Here is a 23,738-nt window from a genome sequence, read left to right on the forward strand (position 1 = left end):
TTTTGTTGAAGTTACAGTGGCTATTTTATAAGTTTAATGCAGGAATTTTACTTATAACTAAGTCATAAGAGTTTTTTCTTGTCGCTGTTCTAATCAAAATAATCTGAATACTTTCATACACCTGTGGTTAGCAGAGTGGGGGGTATGTTGACATCATTCACACTGCAACTGTGGATATCTGACAGAGATTGGGATAAGTTTGTGTTTTGGATAAAAGCACTCACATTCAGCAGGAGCTGTCTTCTTGGTTTGCACCCTCTCATTTATTTTTCCTTTTGTTATTCATGTATTTTATGATTAGTTCAGTCTCTCCTCTTATAATTTGTGCATCCACACATTATTTTGCAATCCCTCTTCCTGATAATTTTCTTATTTGCACATGGTGACACCATCTTACTTTCTATTTGTCTCTGCCTCTCAAACACAAACACATGCAATAATCACACCCATTTCCACATCCTCCCATCAGCTGTGTCACCACGGCGACCTTGAGCAGCAGGCTGCTGATTGGCTTCTGTGTTGATGATTTAGAGGTTGTGAACCTCAGCACTTGGAATTAATGGACTCTGTCGCGCGACTACAGGGCCCTCGACACATACACGCCCACATACACAGATGCCACTGCTAGTAATAGACGGTCAATGGGAGTCACAGCCCTTACAAACCTAATTATGTGAACTAATGGCGGACATCAGTCGGGGAATACTCACTGTGACACGTGCACATAAACATACAGACTCAATCACAGCTGCATGGGGGTCACAAAGAAGCTACACTGGAAATGTTTCATGTTTGTGATCACAAACTTGCACACAGCCCTATCCGGGTCATGTGTATACACACACGCACACAACACAACACACACAGGTTACACCAGTTGCAGTGGTTGGCCTGGTGTAAAATAACAAGCTGTTGGCATTTTGATATGACAGTGAAATTAGGGTCAAACCCTCCACATGACAACAAAAGGTCCCTATTAGAGCACCACTACACAAATGTTCTCTCTCACACACACACACACGATCAAGATACACAATTACAGTATTTACAAACACAGATTCCAACAATTACTTAATTTATTTTTTAGCTTTGCGTACACAAACAATTCTTGTTGAGTTGCATTGCTCATTGGAGCCTAACAGCTGGTGTGATCTGTGCTTTAAGGGTACTTATTAGAGGCAACAGTGCACTCCACAATATATACGCTAATTAAACCCTGTGCTTGTCCCTGCTGACAAATCTTCTGAGCCAGGATGCTCCATTGAAGCCTTAGACAATACACAGTGATGTGGTAAATCTGCATGGATCTTTGTGGGCTAGACTAATTGGAAAAGTCCAGGAACACAGGTGGCTTTTACGGCGAGCTGGCTTCTCTGGTGCCTATGGATGTATGACAAGCTGAAGCTGCTGAGAAATCTCAGAGAAAGAAAAAAGAAGCCAGATAGTTCTTGGGGTTCTTTATGTGGAGTCTGAGCATTGATGAGCAAACAGATTAGAAGAATGACGCTGAAGAAGAACAAACATTAAGCATCTACAAGATGTAATTGGGTAACGCTTTATATTAAGGTCCTTGTAATAAGCATTAGTTAATAGGTAATAAGGCTCTTATAAGTGATTACAAGATGCTTATTAACATTATTATGCATTTATAAGACTATATATGTATTAATAGACTCATAATAATATAGTTAATAGCAGACTATAATTGATTTATAATAACTTATAATAAACTTAGTTAACTGTTTGTTGATGCTTATGAACATTAATAAGATCCTTATGAGTATCTTATAATTGTTCATAATAACATTACAAACACATATATTGACTCAACTAGCCCAATCATTATGTCTTTGTTATGCCTTTATTAATCCTAAGGTATGTGTAATAAGCGTTAGTTAATAGGTAATAAGGCTCTTATAAGTGCTTACAAGTATTAATAGTCTCATTATAATATAGTTAATAGCAGACTATAAGAGATTTATAATAACTTATAAGAAACTTGTTAACTGTTTGTTGATGCTTAAGAACATTAATAAAATCTTCATGAGTATCTTATAATTGTTCATAATAACATTACAAACACATTGAGTGTAGCCCAACCATGATGTCTTTGTCATGCCTTTATTAATCTTTTTTGTTTGATTTATTAACATTAATATATACTTTATTGCTCATCTATTATAAATTAACTATGCACTTGTTAACAGTTAACTATGCTTTTTGCAGGTACTGGATCTAAAGCGAGAACAATGTCTTATTAATGCTGATTAATCTTTTATTGTGCATTATTATGCCCTTATTATCAGTTAACTATGCACTTGTTAACAGTTAACTATGCTTTTTGCAGGTACTGGATCTAAAGCGAGAACAATGCCTTATTAAGTCTAATAAATCTTTTGTAATGCATTCATTAATGGTTAACAATGATTTTCACAACTTCCACATCTGTAATGAACAATACATGTGGTCAAGGTTGATGAAATGTAAAGAAAAGATTGCATAGTAATACAAATGTTTCAACAGTGAAGCCCAACATTGTTTTATTCATTGCTGTCAAGTAAAGAGACATTTTACTGAAAATGTATAAAAATCTAAATCACCTAAAACAGGTAGAAAGCACCTTTAAAACATTTAGGCATATTATACAAATAATTTAACTCAAAAAAGTGCAATAACATGATTTTTATACTTAAAATGTATAAAAATAACCTAAAACAGGTCTTTGAAAAAAAAGTACACTTTTATTTTTTTAAATTTTTAATTCCATTGAACATTTAACGCAGCTGCTCTTTTGCACTCTTGTTTGCATCAAAAGCAATTCCCTCTTCCTCTTCTTCTTGCCATCATCTGAGGTTGAGGAGCTTGAGGAGTCTGAGGAGGGGTCGGGAGAGAATGAGGATAGAGGAAATTTACATCTGAGTTTTCATAATGACATTTTTTTTAATGTAAAAACATAAAAAATAAAAGTCTCGATATATCCTGCAATAACACTTTACAGTTTAATTTTCAAGCATTTTAAATAGAGTCTTAATGTAGCACATTTCATTAAACTCAAACTCAAACTCAAATGACTGTGCTGAATGTACACAGCAGTAAGTACAGTAGGCTATCATGTACAGAAAAGTGTCAAGAACATATCAGACGGTGCACAACGAAAGAGAGAAGTTATATATTTCGACAATGTACATTGTATGTATATAAGCCTAGCTGGAGACAAAATAAACTACATTTTAATATAAAAACGTTCTCTCTGATACACAGAGGAGCGCTTCCGTAGGGCAGCAACAGTCTTGAGGCGGCTAGGTCTACACTAGCTTCGGCTAACGTTAGCTATGCATGTTTGAGTTTGTACTAACTAGTAGCAGCAGTTAAACTTACCAGAAGAGTCATCCTCCGTCTCACAACGCTTCCTCTTGTCAGCTGCTTCTTTTCGAGGCCCAGAATGGGTTTGAATTCTACTCGGGGGCAAAAATGTTGGGCAACTACCTCCATTTTACACATGGGCATGTGTTAAGCTATCAGCTGCTAGCTTAAACCGGAACTTCCGGTTTTGCTGTTTGCCTTCAAAATAAAAGCGAAAGGGTAAAATGTTTCAAGTGAGAAGAAACTCTACAAGTCTGCTCTTCTCCTCCGACGCACCTTTCTGAAAACCAAAATCAAATGCATAATAAAAGATTCATCAGCCTTAATAAGACATTGTTCTCGCTTTAGATCCAGTACCTGCAAAAAGCACAGTTTACTGTAAACAAGTAAACTTATAATACGTAGATGAGCAATAAAGTATAATGTTAATAAATCAAACAAAAAAAAGATTAATAAAGGCATGACAAAGACATCATGGTTGGGTTAGATTGATACTCATGAAGATTTTATTAATGTTCTTAAGCATCAACAGTTAACAAGTTTCTTATAAGTTATTATAAATCTCTTATAGTCTGCTATTAACTATATTATAATGAGACTATTAATACTTGTTAGCACTTATAAGAGCCTTATTACCTATTAACTAACGCTTATTACACAGACCTTAAGATTAATAAAGACATAATGATTGGGCTAGTTGAGTCAATATATGTGTTTGTAATGTTATTATGAACAATTATAAGATACTCATAAGGATTTTATTAATGTTCATAAGCATCAACAAACAGTTAACTAAGTTTATTATAAGTTATTATAAATCTCTTATAGTCTGCTATTAACTATATTATAATGAGTCTATTAATACATATATAGTCTTATAAATGCATAATAATGTTAATAAGCATCTTGTAATCACTTATAAGGGCCTTATTACCTATTAACTAATGCTTATTACAAGGACCTTAATATAAAGCGTTACCTGTAATTGTAACTGTCCACCTTTCATGACCCTGCTGTAGAATATATGAGAGTGAAAATACCCCCCTCTGAAGTTGGCAAAATGATTTGTTACAGCCCCTGATATAATTGTAAAACTCGACTTTAACTAGGACAAAGGTCCCTAATAAACAGAAAGCAGTCTGGATCCTGACACTGATGCCATACCATTTGGATGCTGATCTATAAACTATAAATTACTGAGAACAATAAAATGTTGACAGACTGTTTACATTTTAACTGGCAGAGTTTTTTTCTGGCCTTTAGCCAACTGTTCACAGGATGTTACTGTGACAATGGACTTGCCTCATGGGAGAGTAAGGGAGAGACGAGACAGACAAAGCCAGAGAAATATGTGGGGATTGAACAGCTTTTCAGTCGGCAACAAGTGTTAAAATAGCTTTAACTCCAAAATGAGCTCGATTTTAAGGTGCATATTTTCCAAAGCTCACTAATGTATTTACTACCAATTACTGCACTTATTTTCCTTTAAAATGAAAAATAAACATGTTAATATTAGGTAGGTTATTTATAGTCCCTTCAGTTCCAACCCCACAGACCGATGTTCCAGACAATTGCTCAGTGAAATTTTTCCCAACAGGACCTCACTGGATTTTAATTGAATAACCATGAACTAGGAGCAGTTTTGTCTTTTGTGTGTCTGTACAAGTAAGCAACCAAAACAAAATCCGGGCATGGATGCATGTTGTTTGTCAAATCCAAAAAATAAATGCAGCCTATTCTGGTGAAATGCAGCCTATTCTGGTGATCACCCATTTTAAGTGTCTTTTGTTTTCCCAAACTGTGGAAACTTCAGATTACAACAGAAGCTGAACCAGCCAGTATGTACAGTATGAGTGTCTTACCTGTGCATTTTTTCAGGCTGCCGGGTCGTTTGCCGTGCATCCCAAGCTTACAGTTGAAGTTTTCCTCCCAGAATTCAGCAAACCACACATTTCTTCTGTTGTTGGACAGTGAACGGCTGCGGAAATATCGATCAAATGCTGTAAAAAAAAAAAGAGAGAGAGAGAGAGAGAGAGAGAGAGAGAGAGAGAGAGAGAGAGAGAGAAAAGAGGACACAGGGATAACCATTAAAAATTCTGGGTGAAAAGTGGTTTAAGAACATCTATGTGTTCATACAGATGATTGTACAGTAGTAGCATATTTTTTATAAGAAGATCAGTTTTCAACTCTTAATGATTACACCTAATGGTGTGATGTGAGGAGGGCCCTTACAGCCTCTTGCAGATGCTAAGAGCTTCCTTTGCACACAGAGAGTTCCTGCAGTAAAAAATGAGGTCTTCATGGTAGAGTAACACAGTCTGACTCACAAAGGCATATGTTATGAGTGGTCTCTTCTGAATCTACGGCATGCCTGTGCAACCATCCGGTGCTGGAGCTCTTATCAAATTCTGAAGCCGAGAGCAAGGGGAGCCAGCCGTGCTTTCACAATACACTAGTTGTCCAATTTAATTAGTAGAGAGGTGACAAGAAACTGGGAAGTGCACTATTACTTCACTCATAAAGTAAGTACCTGTCAGAGGCTAGGAGGCCGAGATGAAGAAATGGGTGGAAGGAAAAAGTGACCAAAAAACAAACACACCCTGCACTTTTACTACTTTGTTTCATTTTAGAGCTAATTGGGAAAACAGGAAGACTTCTTCTGTGGCCACATCACTTTATTCCCCACCTCAACATCTTCAGTGCTGTACTTACTACTGTACTTGGAAAACAGGAGGAGTTATTTATTTCTCCTGTGGACCCTGCATACACCCCAAGAAGACTGCAAAACAACTATTCACTCTGTAGATACACTGTTAAAAAAAAAAGGTGTCATTTCCAGCAGCACTGGGACTTTAGTTCGGGGGAGCACAATGCATAAGGGTGAAGGAAATCTTCAGGGACCATCAGACTGACTTGGACAGCCTGAGCTGTGCCTGACTCGCTGTAAAAGCTGACAAGAGCTGCCTTGATTAATCTCCTCTGCTGTCAGAGAAACTGACGCTGTGTGCACCTGTGTAGAGCAATTGATAGTTGGCCTGCTGGGAACAGTGGGTTTTTACACCCTGTGTGGCACACCAGGTAGCATGTGTCAACTGGGATCACATGCTTCCCATTGTGATCGCAGATGTGGCACTTGTAAAAATAAAAACACATGGAAGTGCTTCGCATTAGGTAAGAAAATTATCTCCTCCCCTAGTGCGCAATTATTTTTTGGAGAAACTGGACCCTCAGGGAGACCAAAGCTCCAGTAGTGATTCAGCTAAAAGAATAGTTTGACACTTTGGAAAATATGCTTATTCACTCTCTTGTGAGGACAAGAGAAGATTGATGTCACCCTCTGTGGGTCTTCTCAATTAGTCGGTACTATATAAGACATACACTGCTGGAGCCAACAGACAGGACAGTTAGTGTGGTTCAGTATACCCAGTCTATTTATCTTATTCAAAGTCCTATTTGAAAAAAACAAGAAGATGCAGTTTTACTGGGATTTATGTGTTGGACTGTTTCTTCCCGAGGGAGCAATGACAACATAAAATCAAAAAAATATTGTTTGTTTGTTTTTTAAGCGAGGCTCTTTACCTCTGTTTCCAGTCTTTGTCCTCAGTTAGCGCAGGAGTCCCCTGACTCCAGCATTTACCAAAATGTCAACCTATTCCTTTAAAAGAATACAAATCTGTGGACTATGAAACATTTTAAGCACAATATAAGCTAAACTGATTGTAGTCCCACTGGTTAGCATTGTGTATATTTTGACTGTAATAGAGTAGAACCAATAAATCACCCCCTCAGGAATTTAATTGGGTGGACAAAATAACACAAACACCTCTCCGTATAATGTAAACTGTCAACAAAAGCTAAACACTTTAAGCTCCACAAAGGCAGAGTGTATTGCAGCATTGTGTTGCACCAGACTGCAAGGTGCAGCTAATAAATTGATAATACGGTGTATGTACTCTTCATTAATCCTCCACTGCTTCTGTCTCACTCATAACTCTGAAAAGTCTGTTCTGAAAACCCCATAGCGTGTTCCCTCATGTCGACCAGGCAAAGCTGACTTTGATTCGTTTAAACTTCTACATAAGCTCTCTCTCCCTCGCTTCCAGTTTATGTCTTGTCGCCTTTGTGTCCCTCCAGGAGTCAATTATCTAATGGGGAGCTCTGACAGGGAGCAAATGAGGATATCCTCCCTGGCCTAATGGCAAAAACTTGTTGCCCGCTGGGATCAAGAGTGACGGAACATGAGTGTATTTCACTTTCTGTTACTGGCCTATCCCCGTTTCCCCTTAATGTGATCTATTAGAGTCTGGGCACAAACACACAGATACACACACACACTTTCAGCTTCCTTTCATTTATCACACAGCCAGGTGCATGGACAACGTCACAGTGCAGATATGAACTTACCTTAATTATTCTAGATTTACTGCCCATTACTGATTGCACGGATAACAACATCACAGCATCGTGACTCTGACTCTTACCGTCCACAGAAGCTCGTTTGGGGAGGATGGTGATGGCGCCCTCGGCCACTCTCTCCTGGCCAATCACAGGAGAAATCTTGGACCCCCAGCTGTCTGATCCCACCCACAGGAAGTGACCTGTTTGGTTGTTCTTCTTGGCTGCATCCAGAACTCGCCTGTTGGAGGAAGCGGAGAATCAAAACATACATGCAGTCCAAGTAAGTGAAGGGAAAATGGGTGATGGTTGTTGCCTTTTTGAAGTGCCTTTGGGCAAGACAGTGAATCCCTCCATGCTCCTCCAAATCTTATCTACATGATTAGTTTGTAAAACATCGGGAAGCACTTTATTTAGTGAGGAGAAACACTTTATGCCACAACTGTGTCTACCTAGCTAAAGGGCAACTGGACCGAAAAGCTTTTCCATTACATGACATATAACATCTATGACAGTGTTATTGTCTTGTAGCTACAGCCATTTTATAGTTATTGCTTTATAACTTCTTTTCGTCCTTAAAGGGCAATTGAAAATCACCACACAGTGTGTTTCTAAGCCCAAAGAAAAATTGTAGGCAGCAAAAAGTCTGTGGTCAGTAGAATTGGGGCTCTTGTTAAAGTGCACAGCACGTACCTTATGTCGTCCTCATTAGCAAACATGATGATGGCCCTGGCATTGGAGGTCTCCAGCAGGCGCCTGATGATCTTGTCAAACTCCCCCGTCCTGGGTTCCCTCGGGATCTTCAAGGACTGGGCGATACACACACCACCTGAGACAGAGAGGGAGAAAGGGAAAGGGAGATTGAATTTATTATCCGCTTTATTTTTTGGCACCGATTTGAATGTTTTTTTCACTTTGTATTCATCACTCATGCTCAGACGGTCTGCCTCGATTTGGCCTAATCCCAGTTTATAAAACCGTCCTAACTGTAGTAAACACTTAATGTCAAGACCTCTGGTGGATGACAATAATGTGATTTGACACTTCCAGCAGACTTTAGTCCTTTCAGATGAACAAGGGGATAAATGGACTGTTGGTGTGAGTGGCAACAGCCAAGGAAATTCAGGAAATATCCAAGGCAAAAGATGAAACAGTACTGACAAAACACCACAGCAACAGGTAGGAAGCTTGACAAGTAATATTTGAAATATACGAGGATCACAGGGCCACATTAAACATCACATTAAACATTCATGGCAGAAAAGACGGACTGTGAAACAAAGTTGCGGGATTTGGTGAGAGGAGACGAGGTATGACGGAAGCAGAGAAAAATAAGGCCAAACACTGGAAAATGGAAATAAAGGAAATAAAAGGAGCAAAAAGGAGAAGATGTCTCTGAAAAATAAGTCACGGAAAAAAGAAAAGCATGAGAAAGAGGTGGAAGTGCATAAAAAGAAGAAGTAAAAAGATTTGAGGGACAAGTGATGGAGGAGAGGAAGGAAAAAAGACAGACTCTGCTGAAAGGAAATGAGTGTAGAGGAGGGAGAGAAAACAATGAAAAACAAGGGGGAAAGATGAATGGGGCAACGTTATGATTCAAAATCATGTCACAGTGTGGCACAGTGTGAGTGCCAGGAAATATCCTCTACCCACTTCACACTCACACTTCATTTCCTATTGTTGAGGGTGAAAGGAATAGCACTCACAGCAATATTGGTTATTTCACTCCCAATGTGTGATAAATAGGAAGATTTATGTCATGTTGTTCCCCCTCTCTCTGTCTCTCTCACTCTCACACACACAAATCATTATTGTTCTACCCCAGGAAATATGGGAACAAAAAAAAAACGCTGAAATAGTTTCTGAATTACATACATCTCTGCCTCCTCCTCTCTGTAAAGGTGTGTGTAGGAGGACATTTACATTTGAAACATCTTTAAGCAGTGCATGATGTATGACCGACACTGTGTATCCACGTCTTTTATGTGTGTGTCTACGTGTTCATTTTGTCACTTCTCAGAGTCGGTGTGTGTGTGTGTGTGTGAGCGTGTGTGAGGGAGTGTGAATGATGTCCCCTTTCCTCCCTGCCTGTTCCAGCCCATTTATTGAACATCTGTACAGTCTGTCGCTTTCACTACATCACACTCCTTACTCACGTTCACACACGCACACATACACACAAACACATTGAAACCCACGCAGACACACGCTCACATCAGTGCGCATGACTGCTAAAACAAATACTCATTAGCCTCAAATTAAAAGCCTCTCAAGGATAATCGCTAAAGTGACAAAATCTGCACAGGCACCCTTGTCTTCCCCTCACTAGCACACAAACACACACACACACACACACACACACACCCTCCACACAAACACAACCAACACACAGGAGACAGATACTTGGAAGTTCAGACTACTTTTTCAAGGATAATCACCATCCTGACATACACTTTTGTATATGTACACACCGAGAGCAAATAATGAGCTAACAAGGCATACAGTATGTACACACACACGTGCACGAGCGCTGATGTTTGCATTCTCTCCCCGCTGTCCTTGGAGCAGTATAAAAGTGATTAAATCATCGTTTGTTTCATAGCCTCACACCCGTCATCAATAACTGTCCCTGTGGAGAGCAGACTTCCCAGATAAAGACACTATCAAATTATGTCTGTGTGTCTGTGTGTGTACAAACACGCAACCTGACTGTCAATGTCTCAGCTAAACTCACTGCTACTCCCTCAAACTCTTCTCATCTATGATAGTAACAAAGAAAAGCAGCGAACACGAGTCATTAGAGCGCACCTTCACTCCTCTGTTCTTCAGGTGAGGTCAGGAGAGACATCATCATCTTTTTTTTCTCTAGAAATCACTCAGAGAATGTCTAAAACAACAACTGCTAAATAAACTACATCTTTAGAAAAGTTAGATTTAATTTCTAAACTCTCCAACATCACAACAGGCAGAAGATTTCGCCTCATGTTGGAAAGTTTGGGACTAAAACATTGTAAAGGAAGAGAAATAGATGACGCAAATCTTGTAAACAATGATATCAAAGCTTCTGTGGAGACCAATGTGTCTTTGTTGAGGACGAGTAGACAGCTCCTAGTATGGAACAGGAAAAAAAAAAAGTTTGTTCAGATGCGGAAAAAGTGCTCCTGTGAACTACAAGCCCCCGGTATTGATTTTAGTGAAGATCTGGGTTAAAAACCTGCATTTCAGTTACCTGACATAGTGTGAAATCTTTCTGCAGGCGAAATCAAATAACCATCCTGCTGCCAACTCTTTTTTTTAACAAGAGAAGAGCGAGAGCTGCGACTGCTGACATCAGACACTCCCCATCCATCGTGTATATAAACAACAAGAGCAGAAGACACACTTTGGCTGCCAGCGTGTCAATAATGTTCCCTATTGTCGGACAAAGTCTAAATTAGCCGCTACATTTAGAGGAATCAAAGTGTGAAAAGCCGTTTGATCATCCTCAACTTTCAATTGTTATGGACAGAACTGTTTCACTTCTCGCCCGACCCCCAAAAAACACAATCTGCGGGGCTGGTAATGCGGCTGATTGTGTGAAAACTGGATAATTAGTTATTTAGAGACAACACTGCACGCACCGGGCATGCTAATGTGAAAGCAGTCAGAAATTCTCTTTATTCATTTCAGATAAAAGAATGGCCTCAGCCGGATCACAGTAACAGCCAGTTTATTGCATAATTCACCAATTGTAGCACATTCATCTATAACAGCCTAACCGAATTATGGGATGTACAGCTGCTGAACAACAGTACACAGAGCTCTCAGTTTATCTCTAATAACCTGATTATTGAGGTTTAATGTGGAGCACAATGTGACTAAATCCCCAATTCTTTGTGTCTATATATGTGTGTATATGCCTAGTTTGTTTACCTCTGTGTGTAGGTGAGGATTATATTTCTGTGCATGTGCATGTAGACGTCAAACCATGAGCTGAATGCAGATGAGCATATGTTCTTTGTTGTGTGTATGGGAGTGTGCATTAGCATCCGACTATCCCCTTTTGCAGCTGTTAAAGGAAAAATAAGTTGCGATGATAAATCCGATGTTAAGTGTGTACGGCGCCTCTCAGAGTGAAACCCTTATAGTATATTAACTCCACCGTGGTTAGAGAATAAATTCATTCTGTTTCAGGACGGGAAACACCACTGTCTCAGCGTTTAATTAACAATCTGCTTCCCTCCCACATGCCCCTCTCTTTCTCTCTCTCTCTTTCTGCACCATTTCATCTATTAACCAAAAGAGACATGAACAGGGAGGAAACAAAAAAAAGAGGACTTAGTTTCACTGTGTGCATCTTGCTTTGTGTCACTTCGCTCTCATCGTCAAACTTTTCAGGCAGTACATCTCCAAAATAAGGACAAGAAAAACCACAGTGCACCTATGGGACTCGTAGCTATCAATTACATAAAGGATTTATTAGAGGAGCACCAAAGCGGCTTAATCAGAAAATATAAAATTCTACAAAAGCTTTTAAACTTGGAAGGAGAAACACACTTTTTGGTTGTAGTTATATACATTTATGGAACACAGCAGCAACACCTGACATCAGACTGCTGCAGGAAGCACCACTGCTGCTGCACACCTGACTGCGGAGAGGTTTTTACTCGCTGCAACAATCACCCTCCTTTTCATGTCGTCTTCTTCTCTCTTCATGTTCAGTGTCAGCGTTTGCATCATCTGCCCTTCTTTACACATCCTTTTTTTTCCACCCCTCCTCTCTGCAGTCCCCTACTTCATCTTCAATTTGCACACTTGTCTCTTGCATATTTGGCTGCGTCTTCCAGCAAACGGTTTGAAGAGTTGTCTCCAACAGTCATCATTTGCATCAGCTCTTGATTCCCTACAGTGACCCTCGATTCGACGCTACAGGAGCACCACACACACACACACACACACACACACACACACAATGATACACTCATCTATCTTGTAATGTACTTACGCTGACATTACAGCTTGGGCGCGCACACACAGACACTAATGTGGTTTCTGGCTTAGCCTGATGAGTAATGAGAGTAACTTTAGAGTGTGTTTCTGTGCCCGTGTGCGTGTTTCTGACAGATGTGAGTGTGTGACAAAATGAAAGGAAGGTGGTGAAATCAAAGCCCTCGCTTTTAATGATTCTTCCATTAAGATATAGCAGTGTCTCTTCTCACACACACCCACGGCCTTGTCAGTCGTTGCCATTACATTCAATATGCTTTGACCAAATATAAGGTTCTGTGCGGCCAACAAATCCACACAGGAAGAAATTAATTTCTTTCTCAGGCTTACTGTAGCACACATTTCTTTGATAAAATAAATGACCACCCACTGCATTGACGCCCACACAAATAACTGCCAGTGAGCAGTTACTGGGAGAGGGGCGCACACAAACACACTGATTTTGACACACTTTCTTTCTCTCCAAACCTCATTAGAACTGCTTTAAAATTAAAAGTTGCCCTCTGCTTCTCTATGCTTTGTTCATGGCTCGGGGCACTGCAGCGTGGCCCTTTGAAGTCACTGATTTATGTGTGTGTGTGTGTGTGTGTGTGTGTGAGAGTGAGAGAGAGAGAGAGAAAGAGAGAGAGAATGTGAATGTGTGGGTGCAGCAAGCAACATGCTTTTGTGAGTTCATCTATGCTTACCAATGAACATTTGCCTTTGCATGTATTTGTGTGCACTCCAGTAACACACATGCTTAGATTTTTTTTTTTTTCATTTGCTTGGGTGTGGATTAAGTGGTGCAGTAAATATTAGTGTTCTGCATTTTTCGCTCAAATGAAACTTCTCCGCGGGCTTCCTAATGAATCATTGACAACACCCACGGAACCGCTGTCCCAGGAAATTTACATCCTCCCATTAAAATATGCCTTTAAGGACACAGAGCCTTAGAGCCTCAACCGGGCCCGAAAATTTAAGACGGTCCTAACCCCAACCAGAAAGATGCTGCTCAGACCTGAACCAAGCCTGAGGTGCAGAAGCTTCCATGAGCCCGTGACGGTCTACAGCCTGAAATTGCTTTTAATTCGCTGATAATGAAACACTGATATGGGGACGGCCAAAGTTGTTTCAGTGTACAAAAACTGAATTACTTTTGGCAAATATTTGCTCGATTAGCATGGTGTAAATACACACTGAGATCAAATTTGAGCGATGTGTGCGCCGCGCTGTGAGTTATCACAGTATAAACTGAGGCGGCACTTTGCAACAACAAATGGATATTGGATATTTCTAATGATCTACTGTGCACATAATAAAATGTTTCAAGTGGTGCTCAGAAAAAAAAAATACAATAATTTGTGGTGTCTATCTAAGAAGCTAATTCACAGTCTAGCCTCAATATGTCATAGCAGAATCTAATAATGCAGTGACAGCCACTGGAGTTGTCCCTCTGGCTACATCTACTTGGCCAATTTATTAAACTCTATACATTTCAGAAATCATTCTCTTCTGGGTTATGTACTGCATATAGTGTTGTGGTCCCTACTGTATTGCAGTAAATATTCCATAGTCACGTTGAACTGGAGGAGGAGGAGATCAGATAAATTAAAACATAGCACCTACTTTTTTATACTTAGCTTGTTGTTTCCAACGTTTACCAGTTGTCATAAGCAATACAGTATATAAATACTGAGATAGTGTGTTGGAGATATAAGTCCTTACAATCTATCAGTTTAAAACTATGGCTGAACAGTTAATCAAAATATATGTAAAGTAAAATGTGATAGAACCATAAAAGACTGTGGTGGTACAAAGACAGCCTGGCCAACAAATGATAATCTCCAGATGTAAAGGAACATGTTTGGTCCAAACAAAAACCACAATGCCATTGAAACCATGAAAATGAAATGTGATTGAAAATATCAAATAATATCTGCCAAAATAATTGCCATATGATTTCTTGTGGATATATTTCAGCCCTAATACTGTACATGCTAAAAGTGCAGTCAGGTGACTAATTCATGTTTTTGCAGATCATTTACAACTCATTTACAACAATTTTGGATAATTATGATGACTAATAACGATGGCTGACTATTTTTCACATTTGAACCCCAACTGTACAATTAGTTGTACAAGATGGAACAAGAAAAAAATAAGGGGTGTATTGCATGTATTAGCTCTAGCAAAGATACAGATGTGGTCCAAATATCTGTATCTGTCTTGTATTATGACGGAGACAGTGACAGAGTGCCTCTTTTCTCCATTAACACTGAGTTTGATGAGACTCAGTATTGTCATTTAAAGTTGCAGGGCAGCAAGACGATTCCTCCATCTTTTATTTGATACATAGAGCACAGGCTGTGCTGCCTCTCAGTACACAGATATCTAAACTTGTAGGTATCTTGGGAGCGCAGATTGGACATTGTACAAAACATAGACATCTTTCATTATGACTGTGTGTGTGTGTGGAGCAGAGCGAGGGAGAGAAATGCAGAGGGGAGGATCTGGTGGTTCAAATGGAGAAACTGAAAGAAGAGAAAGACAAAAACAACACACGGGAGACAAAGAGTGAGTGGGCAAGAGAGAAAAAGAGACAGAAGATCTCGGCCTTTTAACATCTTACTTCCTCTTCCATTCCAATCAAATTGTGTGTGTGTGTGTGTGCATGCTCGTGTGTGTGCGTGTGGCGAAGGAGGGTGGGTGGGGGTTTCAGGTCTGTCTTCACTGCAGGAGTCGAGCAGTTTCGCTGAAGTCAGCACCTGCTCAGGTCTGAGGGGAGACAGGCGGACACCTACAGCATATGTGTGTGTCAGGTGTGTGTGTGTAGACCTCTGAGCAGCCTCTTCTGTGTTCAAACCACACAAGCAATGAGTATTGCTTCATAGTATCCACACAGCACTTCCTTTCGTATCATCCATATAAGCTCTTGTAAAACACAACTAGCCAGCCCAGCCTGTGAATACCAAGGTGGGCTCTTAGTATTCTAAGGGTGGCTCTGTCTGAGTGCAAAGGGCAAAGAGATAAAGCAAAAGTGAGTGTATGCAGATGGATAAGCATGTTCCAGACTAAAGAGTGTAATCTCAGCAGGTAGAGAGAGAGAGAGTCCAGCAGCCTGACAATCTGACTCCTCACTGTCAGCGCCATGGTGGAGGTTGACAAGTGCAACTGCGGACCACTTCTGTGAGTCTTCAGGCAGGAGACAAGTCACTTCATGTCTCCATCGAGTCGTCTGACCTATTGCCACCTGTCACGCATCACCAATACTTCCAATCAATCAGATTAATCCCACTGGCTTTCTGCTGGATGGTGGGAGAGCGGAGGTGGAAGCGGGTGAGACAGACGTGGACGATGAGGAGTGAGAAGCGATGGACAGAGTGAAAGCCAAGAGCGTCGAGAGGCAGGATAAACGAAGAGAGAGATATCAGATGTCAGCTGGTGCAGAGACTAACAGCCCACTCTGACTGGTCTCACTACAACACGGCTTTCCAAACAGTAATTTAGAAGAAAACACATCATAACACAATGTAAAGAAACACTGAGAGAAATCCATCTGAAACACTGGAAGAAGAACTAGATTAGAGGATTATCTGTCCCTAAACAAGGATTACGAAGTCCGGGCTCAGTGACCACAAACATGGCAGAATGAAAACAGAAAAGCCGTCACAGGTGAGATGGACACAGAGACTCACTTCCTCTACGATCCAAATCATTTACTGAAATAAGGAACGTCTATTTGAAACAGTTCAATTCTGTAACTCCAAATTTCAACAAGCAGTAAGACGGCTCGGAGACAGGAGTCACTGCAAAACAAAGAAACAAAGCAAACCTTGAGGGAGAGTTACCTATGTACTGTAGACACACACACAAAAATAGATGACTATGTAAATGTATAAGTTTATCCCATCTTTTTGTTATTCTCTTTTTTGTATTGTGTGTATTTTTGCTCAAGTTTATTTTAGAAGCTTTGGCAACATTATTTTATTTTTTAAGACTTTCATGTCAATAAAGCGCCTTTGAAATTCAAAAACTGTGCATTTGATCAGGGAAGAGGGACAGGAATCAGAAGGTGGTGGGGAAGAAATGGAAAAAGGTGGAGAGATGAAAAGATGTAGGGGCGAGGGGGGCGAGGGAGGGGGGAGATAAGCGAGGGATGATTGGATGTCAGACCACAGATAAAAAGCACAAGGTCAACGTTAAGCCCAGAGATCACAAGGAGAGGACATGTCCACTTCTCTCTGTACCCACCCAACCCACCCCACCTCTCTCTCTCTCTCTCTCTCTCTCTGTGACTTCTGAGTGTCGGTTTATCGTTCTTCTTCTCCGCTGCTGTTGCCAACACTATCTCTTTCCCTGTGAGAAGAATTTTCTTTCATTTTTCTGGCATTTTCTCTCCGGTCTCTCTCTTTCTCTTTCTCTCCTACACACACACGCACACACACACACTATCTGACAGTAATCAGACATCCAATTACAGCAGTGCCCTCAGACCAGGGTTGTCTGTATGCATGTGAATATATGTGTGTGTGTGCGTGTTTTTTTTCTGAATATATATACACACACACCAATAGAGCGTCAGATCCCTGCTGATGCCTGTTACTCCCCAAGATGGGATTGCCCTGCTGTCCTCCAGCCCGTGTCTTATCTGGGGATGAAGGATCTCACACATATACAACAAACACAGACTCACACTGATATATTTCAAACATACAAAAAAAAATACTAACCAATATGTCATCAAACAGAAAACAACACACATACACGACGGGTCATATTGTTCATATTGTAACAGAGATGCACAGATGATGGATTACACGGTCACACACACACACACGCACGTAGAGGTTCAAACACAATTACACACACAGAACAAGGATCTTAGAAAGCATACGCTGCTCCATCTCCCCACTGTGTGCTGCCATGGTGCCACACGCAAACAAATGCATGAACTATTGTAAAATGTTACAGTAACAGCTGACCTTCACTCTGATCTTTTTAAGAGATCACATATAAATGTAAAACACTGTTTTGTTCATAAACTCTATGCATCTCTCTCTCTCTCTCTCTCTTTATAAATATTATTATAGTCAACAACAATATTGTGCATCATTTGAAGCCAGACATGATTTCATTACATATTCAGTTGATAAAGTGATGTGGAAGTTGTGTTTGCTTCAGTTATAACACAAAGTTCAGGGTATGTGGGTTTTTGTATTTAAGTGATGTAGAATCCTTGTTATTGACAAGTAAGTGGGTGGAAGGTTTTATATCGGAAATCAGTTTGTTGTTTTCTAACTTGTCACCGGAGGCCTCAGTGTGGGGGACAGGCTGTTTGTGAACAAAATGCGCAATTGTTTTATTATACTTGAGATAAGACATATAGCAGTATCATGTATTCACTGGAAGACTGAAGGCTAATTATAACAATACATATAACGATATATTGTATCTCGTATTTTCTCAATACCAAAGGAATGTCATTAAAGAGCACTGACAAATAGCAGTTCATTATTAATGTTCATTAATGTTGTAAGTACTCTATGAGAGCCATACAGCTGCTGTGCTTTGTATATGCACTGTATACAAAACCTAATGGAGCATGGCTTCTGCATCTGTTAAATAGTTCTCCCGGCAAAACACTTGATGATTCTTTATTTCCCGTTAACACACACACACACACAAGCCACACAATCATTAAACTAGAAACTCAGTCCAGAGTAACCACACACACAAACACACTTTGTTTAACCGTTTATCAATGTTTATCTTTGCCAAATCAACAGAATCGGTCACCCAGCAGCTCACAAAGAGCCGAGGGCAAAATGAAAATTGGGCATCAGCAAGTTTATGTAGTCATTCACAAGTGACAGTTACAGTGTTTAACTAAATACACTCACACATGCATTAATAGGAAATGCATTGATAAGTCAATGCACAGCTGGCCAATCAGGCAGCCCATAGAAACTCCAGCCAGTAATTTGCAGGAATTTGTTCCTATTAGAATCTGCCAATGAACACAATATATGGGCGACATTATAGTTTTTGAATAGCAATGACCACACAGGCTTATTGCTGCTGATAGCATCTGTGTGGGCAAACATGATGCCTGAATGGCAGTGAAAATGAAAAGCTTGGCTGCCCGTGAATACATTATGGGCTGTGCATATGTGTGTATATGTGTGTGTCTGTACACATGTCTGTGTATGCTTGTTACACCTGACACTACAGGCTATTGTGTGCTATGCTAATGAATTGCCACCTTTAGACAGATGGGATGGAAACGCTGCAGGAGCAATGTTTGTTGCTTTTTTTTTCTTTACTTTTTCCAAACAATGATGAATATATGGATGTCATGGGGGGGCTTATACTGTACATACAGGCTATATGTGTTTTTGATATCTGCAATGAATTCATCTATTGGTATTGCAGGTTTTGTGTGACTTTGTTCAGTGGGAGATAAGTTTTCATTTTTGTATAATAGTATGTTTTTTTTGTTGGAAAGTTGCACAGTTGGGAAGTTCAGAGGGTTGTATCTTGAAGATTTTGTACTGTTGGCATCAAAATAAGAATAAGAAATAAGAATTGCCATCTGTAAAGTCATATTTCTCTCCAAGTAATTTCCCTTCACTTTTGGGAGGTATAAGCATAGATAACTTTTCATCTCTTTGCCACCCCTTGAAAATCCAGTGGCAGAGGAAACTTTCATATAGCCCCTTAAAATGGATGTCCATTGTCCACCAATATCCAAGATAGTACCAACTGTATCCCTCCTGACATGCTGCGAGAAACCACATAGTTTTCTGAACAAATTAATGTAAGGTTGGAGCAAAAATGGAAGAACTCCATTAAATATCTGACTTACATTTACAAATCAATACATCTCCTGCAAAGAAGCCCCAATTAAATGTTAAAGAGATCAGGATAAATGGGTGGGTTCTGACCACACAGTACCGATCACACAGACAGACAGACAGAGAGGGAGGGAGAGGGAGAGAGAGAGAGAGAGAGAGAGAGAGAGAGAGAGAGAGAGAGAGAGAGAGAGAGAGAGAGAGAGAGAGAGAGAGAGAGAGAGAGAGAGAGAGAGAGAGTTCCTATGAAACACTATTTACGTCAAGTCAATATCACCAAATTGAATTATATGGGGCTCAGACATGTCTGTTAAGCAATTATACTGAATTGATTTAATTTTTTCACTAATATTAAAAACATAAAAAAACATTTTAAAAAACAGTCTCAGCAGATTTCTGTGACTCTCATTCAAAAGGGTCCAATCCAATACAGTCTCCTGTTTTCTTCACAGAGAATATAAAGAATGTCTTATACTTCAGCCAGGTGCTGTGAATGCAATATTGTTTTGGCCAACGTTGCCTCATGCATAGATTTCACCAGATCAATATGTCTTGCACATGAAGTATTCTTCAGGTATTGACGTGCACTCTGTTGGCGTTGGGCTCTCCCTCTCGCAGCATCAATGGACAATGAGCGCTTTGTGCCAAAAGCTTAGACGACAAGGTGAAAAAAGCTACAGCAGCACTTCGTAGTCACACATGAGTCAGAGGGCTGTATTTTCATGATGGAGCGTGGAGGGGCTTTGCGCTGGTGAGGTGACATTTTCGACAGGCACACAAAGGTTGCTCTCTCATCTGCAAGCATTTGATATTTCGGTGACTCGCCCTGAACCCGACAGCGCAGTGCAGAGGTGCAGCAGGGGTGTGTTAGCGGCGATAATGCGGCAGAGCGATTTTAGCGTAAAGGATTATGGCGATTTGAGCTTGCTCTGCGTTACCTGCTCAGATCTCGCCACAAGCGCGCTGAATGAAAGTGCACGGGCAGGAGAAGAGGTGGCGTCCATGTTAACCTGCTGTCAGCTACACCACAATTGTGTCTGCCCATGAGATTAGGAAAATAGTGGCTGCTATCTGCAGGCTCAACAACTAGGCAATTCACATGGGAAAAGAACCAGGAGTATATCTATAGCTTTGCTCATTTTTGTGCGACAAATATTTCAATACTAGGAACAGTAATTATTATAAATTGACTGCAAAGGGTGTGTAATAATGGACAATAATAATGTACATTTATGTAGCAGATTCATAAGGCACAGTTCAGACTTGTATTGACAGTATTTAGTTTGGAGTCAGAGAAACAAAGACCAGACTCAGGATGAATGTAGAGTATAGAGTTGAGTGTCAATCAGCAGACAGAAACCACTCGCCCTACTGTGTCGAGATGTTTTAGGTTCACTCTTCCACTCACTTGTTTGCTGTTTGCCTTCCACCCCTGTGGTGAACAGCAACACCCTGCCTATTCATACAGCTTCTTCCATCCTTGTCAATTTTACTGAAGGTAGCTAATGGTGGTCAAACACGTCATTCTCTTTCCACTGCCTCTTTGATTCTCTCTCTATCTGTATCATTATTTCTCTCTCTCTCTCTCTTTATTTACTCCCATCCCCATCCATTCGAGCTTCCCTCCTCGACTCCCAGCGGTCGGCTTTGTTGTGCACTACCTCTCTCTATTGCCCTTCCTCCAATCCATCCCACCCTCTGTGCTCCCAGTGAGCGATAACAGTAGCATGTGGCTTGCCTTTACTCCGTCTCAATTACACTTCCCACCACAAAAGTCAACAGTAAGTGTGTGAGCGAGAGTGTGAGAAAGCCAGTATAGACACTGTCTGCCTTACCCATCTAATCATGGTCTTTATATCACCAGCATGTAGAAAACATCAACTCTTATTTGCTTAGTGGTGGAACCATGCATAGGAAAGCATGGCGTCCATTTGAGTAAGACTGAGGCAGCAGTTTTCCAGTGCATTAAGCTAACATTGGCTGTTTCTGAGAAGCTAAATAACTTATGAATACTTGTTTACAGGAAATACCTGACTAGAAAGAACAAGATAAATAGAGGCAAATAAATCAGATGTATATACACACATACGCACACACATACAGACAGACAGGAATAGATTCACACACCAAATTGGCAAGGAGAACAATGAACTGTAGAGAAGGGCAGTGAGGCTTGTAGAAAAAGGGTAGACAGGCAGAGTGGAGTCTATTGGCATTTACTTAGTATTTAATAAGGTGAGTGTGTCACAGACAAACAGGGACAAAGGACAGAAATCCACTCTGGGTGAATAACCACGCACAAACACGCATGAGAAATAGCGTATGCCCAACTAACATCAGGAACACAAAGGAATATACACAAAAAGAGATACACACAAGCACATTCTCACCTTAAACACACACACTAGCAGACATGCTGTCACGCTATCAAGTGGAGGCAGTCGAGCATGTTAGCGAGAAAAAAAAGGGGTCAGTGAGGATGGTTTTACAGTTCAGTTAGGCGAGAACGTAAAACAGTTTGACTGAACCCTGGGTAGAGATTACTGAGGGATCACTGAACGGAGGAGAGGAGAGGAGAGGAGAGGAGAGGAGAGGAGAGAATCATTATCACCTTCCTTTAGAGATGGAGATGGCTTTCTTTTCATAATTTGAATAGCGTTGTCATGGAAGTGAGCATTCCAATTATATGGTTTAAAACATACTCTTGTTATTTGAGGATATTGAGCCAACATTTATAAAAGGATCCACCAGCTGGTGGTTCGCTTGGGAGACCGTGGAAAATAAAGAACAAACATTGCTGTACCTGCAGATTTCAAACATATGCACACCTGCCCACACACACACACACACACTCTATCAGTTTTCCTATTCAAGGTAATTCGAGAGAGAAACAGAAGATCACTCCAGCTTTTCTCCTGGGCTACTAGAAATGTCTTGTTGCTCTTTCTATGGGTCAGCCCGACTCACACGCCATGACTGAGATACAGAAACTGATTGTATTAGTGACAAACAGATATCAGGTCATGACCACGGATGAGATATGCACTGTGAGCCATGAATAGACAGAAATATGGAGAGTGAGATGAGAGTTGTGTGTGGGGAGCAGATGTGACAGACTCTGTCAGTGAGACATGCAGCTGATTCAACCAGTTGGTCTTGGTATGCCACTGTGAGTGTGAGTAGAGTCAATCAGATGTTACGGGTAGCGGTTTCATAATCTTGAGAGCTGAAAAGGTCATATGTGGGGAATGTGCCTGAGGGGAGGTCAACTGACACTGACAACCTGCCAAAAAAAAGGATAAACACCTTGTGGCTGCAGAAAAAGTATGCATCTTAAAAGTTTAATGTCTTATAATTGAAACAAAGGTGTGGAAATTAACCTCTAACCTGCGTAGTGACATAAGGGTAGTTAGTAGTTAGTTAGTTTTAAGGTGTATCTTCTCTATCTCTCCTTGAAAAATGGCTTCAGCCATTACTTTACAAAAAAATAATTGTCAATTTGATGATCCATCAACTGACTCTTTTTTTTCTAGCTCGAGCCTGATTTGTTTGAGTTGGGTTAAAAAAGAAGTCATCAATCCCTAACTGTACACATGCTTGTGTATCTGAACGTGTATATGTTGTGTATATGAACCAGTGTGTGTATGTATGTGTGTGTCCCTCTCTCTCCATCTTACACTGTGAGTCTATTGTTGAGGTGTTTTCTTGTCCCTCTGTTTCTATTAAAGAACCTCAAAAATGATCTTTCTTTCTTCTGGGTGACCTTTGACCCCATAATCCAGGAGGCGTGAGACTGAACTGCTCCTCTGTGGGCCCCCATGCTGCTGTGGGCCAATCAAGTGGCCACATTACGCCATTATTTCAGCTTTCCCCTCAGCGAGAGTGTCAGTACCCGTCCATTGATCCCCTCCCTTCTTTAAACCAGCGCTCTATATTCATCTTTTGTCTCTTACCGTCCACCCCCCTCCCTCTCTCCTGCTATTAGCTTTGACCATCCCATTCTCTCTACCTCTTTCCTGTCCTCCCTCCATCCCCGATCTCCCCACCCCTCTGCTTTTAAGAAACTCAACATCCATCTATCCCCTTCCTCAAAAGCCCTTGCGGCCAAGGCTCCATAATGAAATCTCAGCAAGCCTTATTGTGTTGATTAAAGCTGTCAGAAAG

The 23,738-nt window shown here is 40.5% G+C and overlaps 1 protein-coding gene across 3 annotated transcripts in view; it reads right to left on the reverse strand.

Moving 5' to 3' along the window:
- grm8a (glutamate receptor, metabotropic 8a) overlaps nt 1-23,738 on the reverse strand; it is a 218,706-nt gene that overhangs the window by 63,372 nt on the left and 131,596 nt on the right. For all 3 annotated transcript variants that reach the window (XM_085769754.1, XM_085769755.1, XM_085769756.1), the window contains exons 4-6: nt 8,452-8,587; nt 7,845-7,999; nt 5,226-5,363 (exon numbers count right to left, since the gene is read on the reverse strand). In XM_085769754.1, the coding sequence (XP_085625880.1) occupies nt 5,226-5,363; nt 7,845-7,999; nt 8,452-8,587 (429 nt within the window). The remainder of the gene's footprint in view (nt 1-5,225; nt 5,364-7,844; nt 8,000-8,451; nt 8,588-23,738) is intronic.

The sequence above is a fragment of the Trachurus japonicus genome, chromosome 23 (genome assembly GCF_045865225.1).
Source record: "Trachurus japonicus isolate A0001 chromosome 23, Traja_1.0".
Lineage (NCBI taxonomy): Eukaryota > Metazoa > Chordata > Actinopteri > Carangiformes > Carangidae > Trachurus > Trachurus japonicus.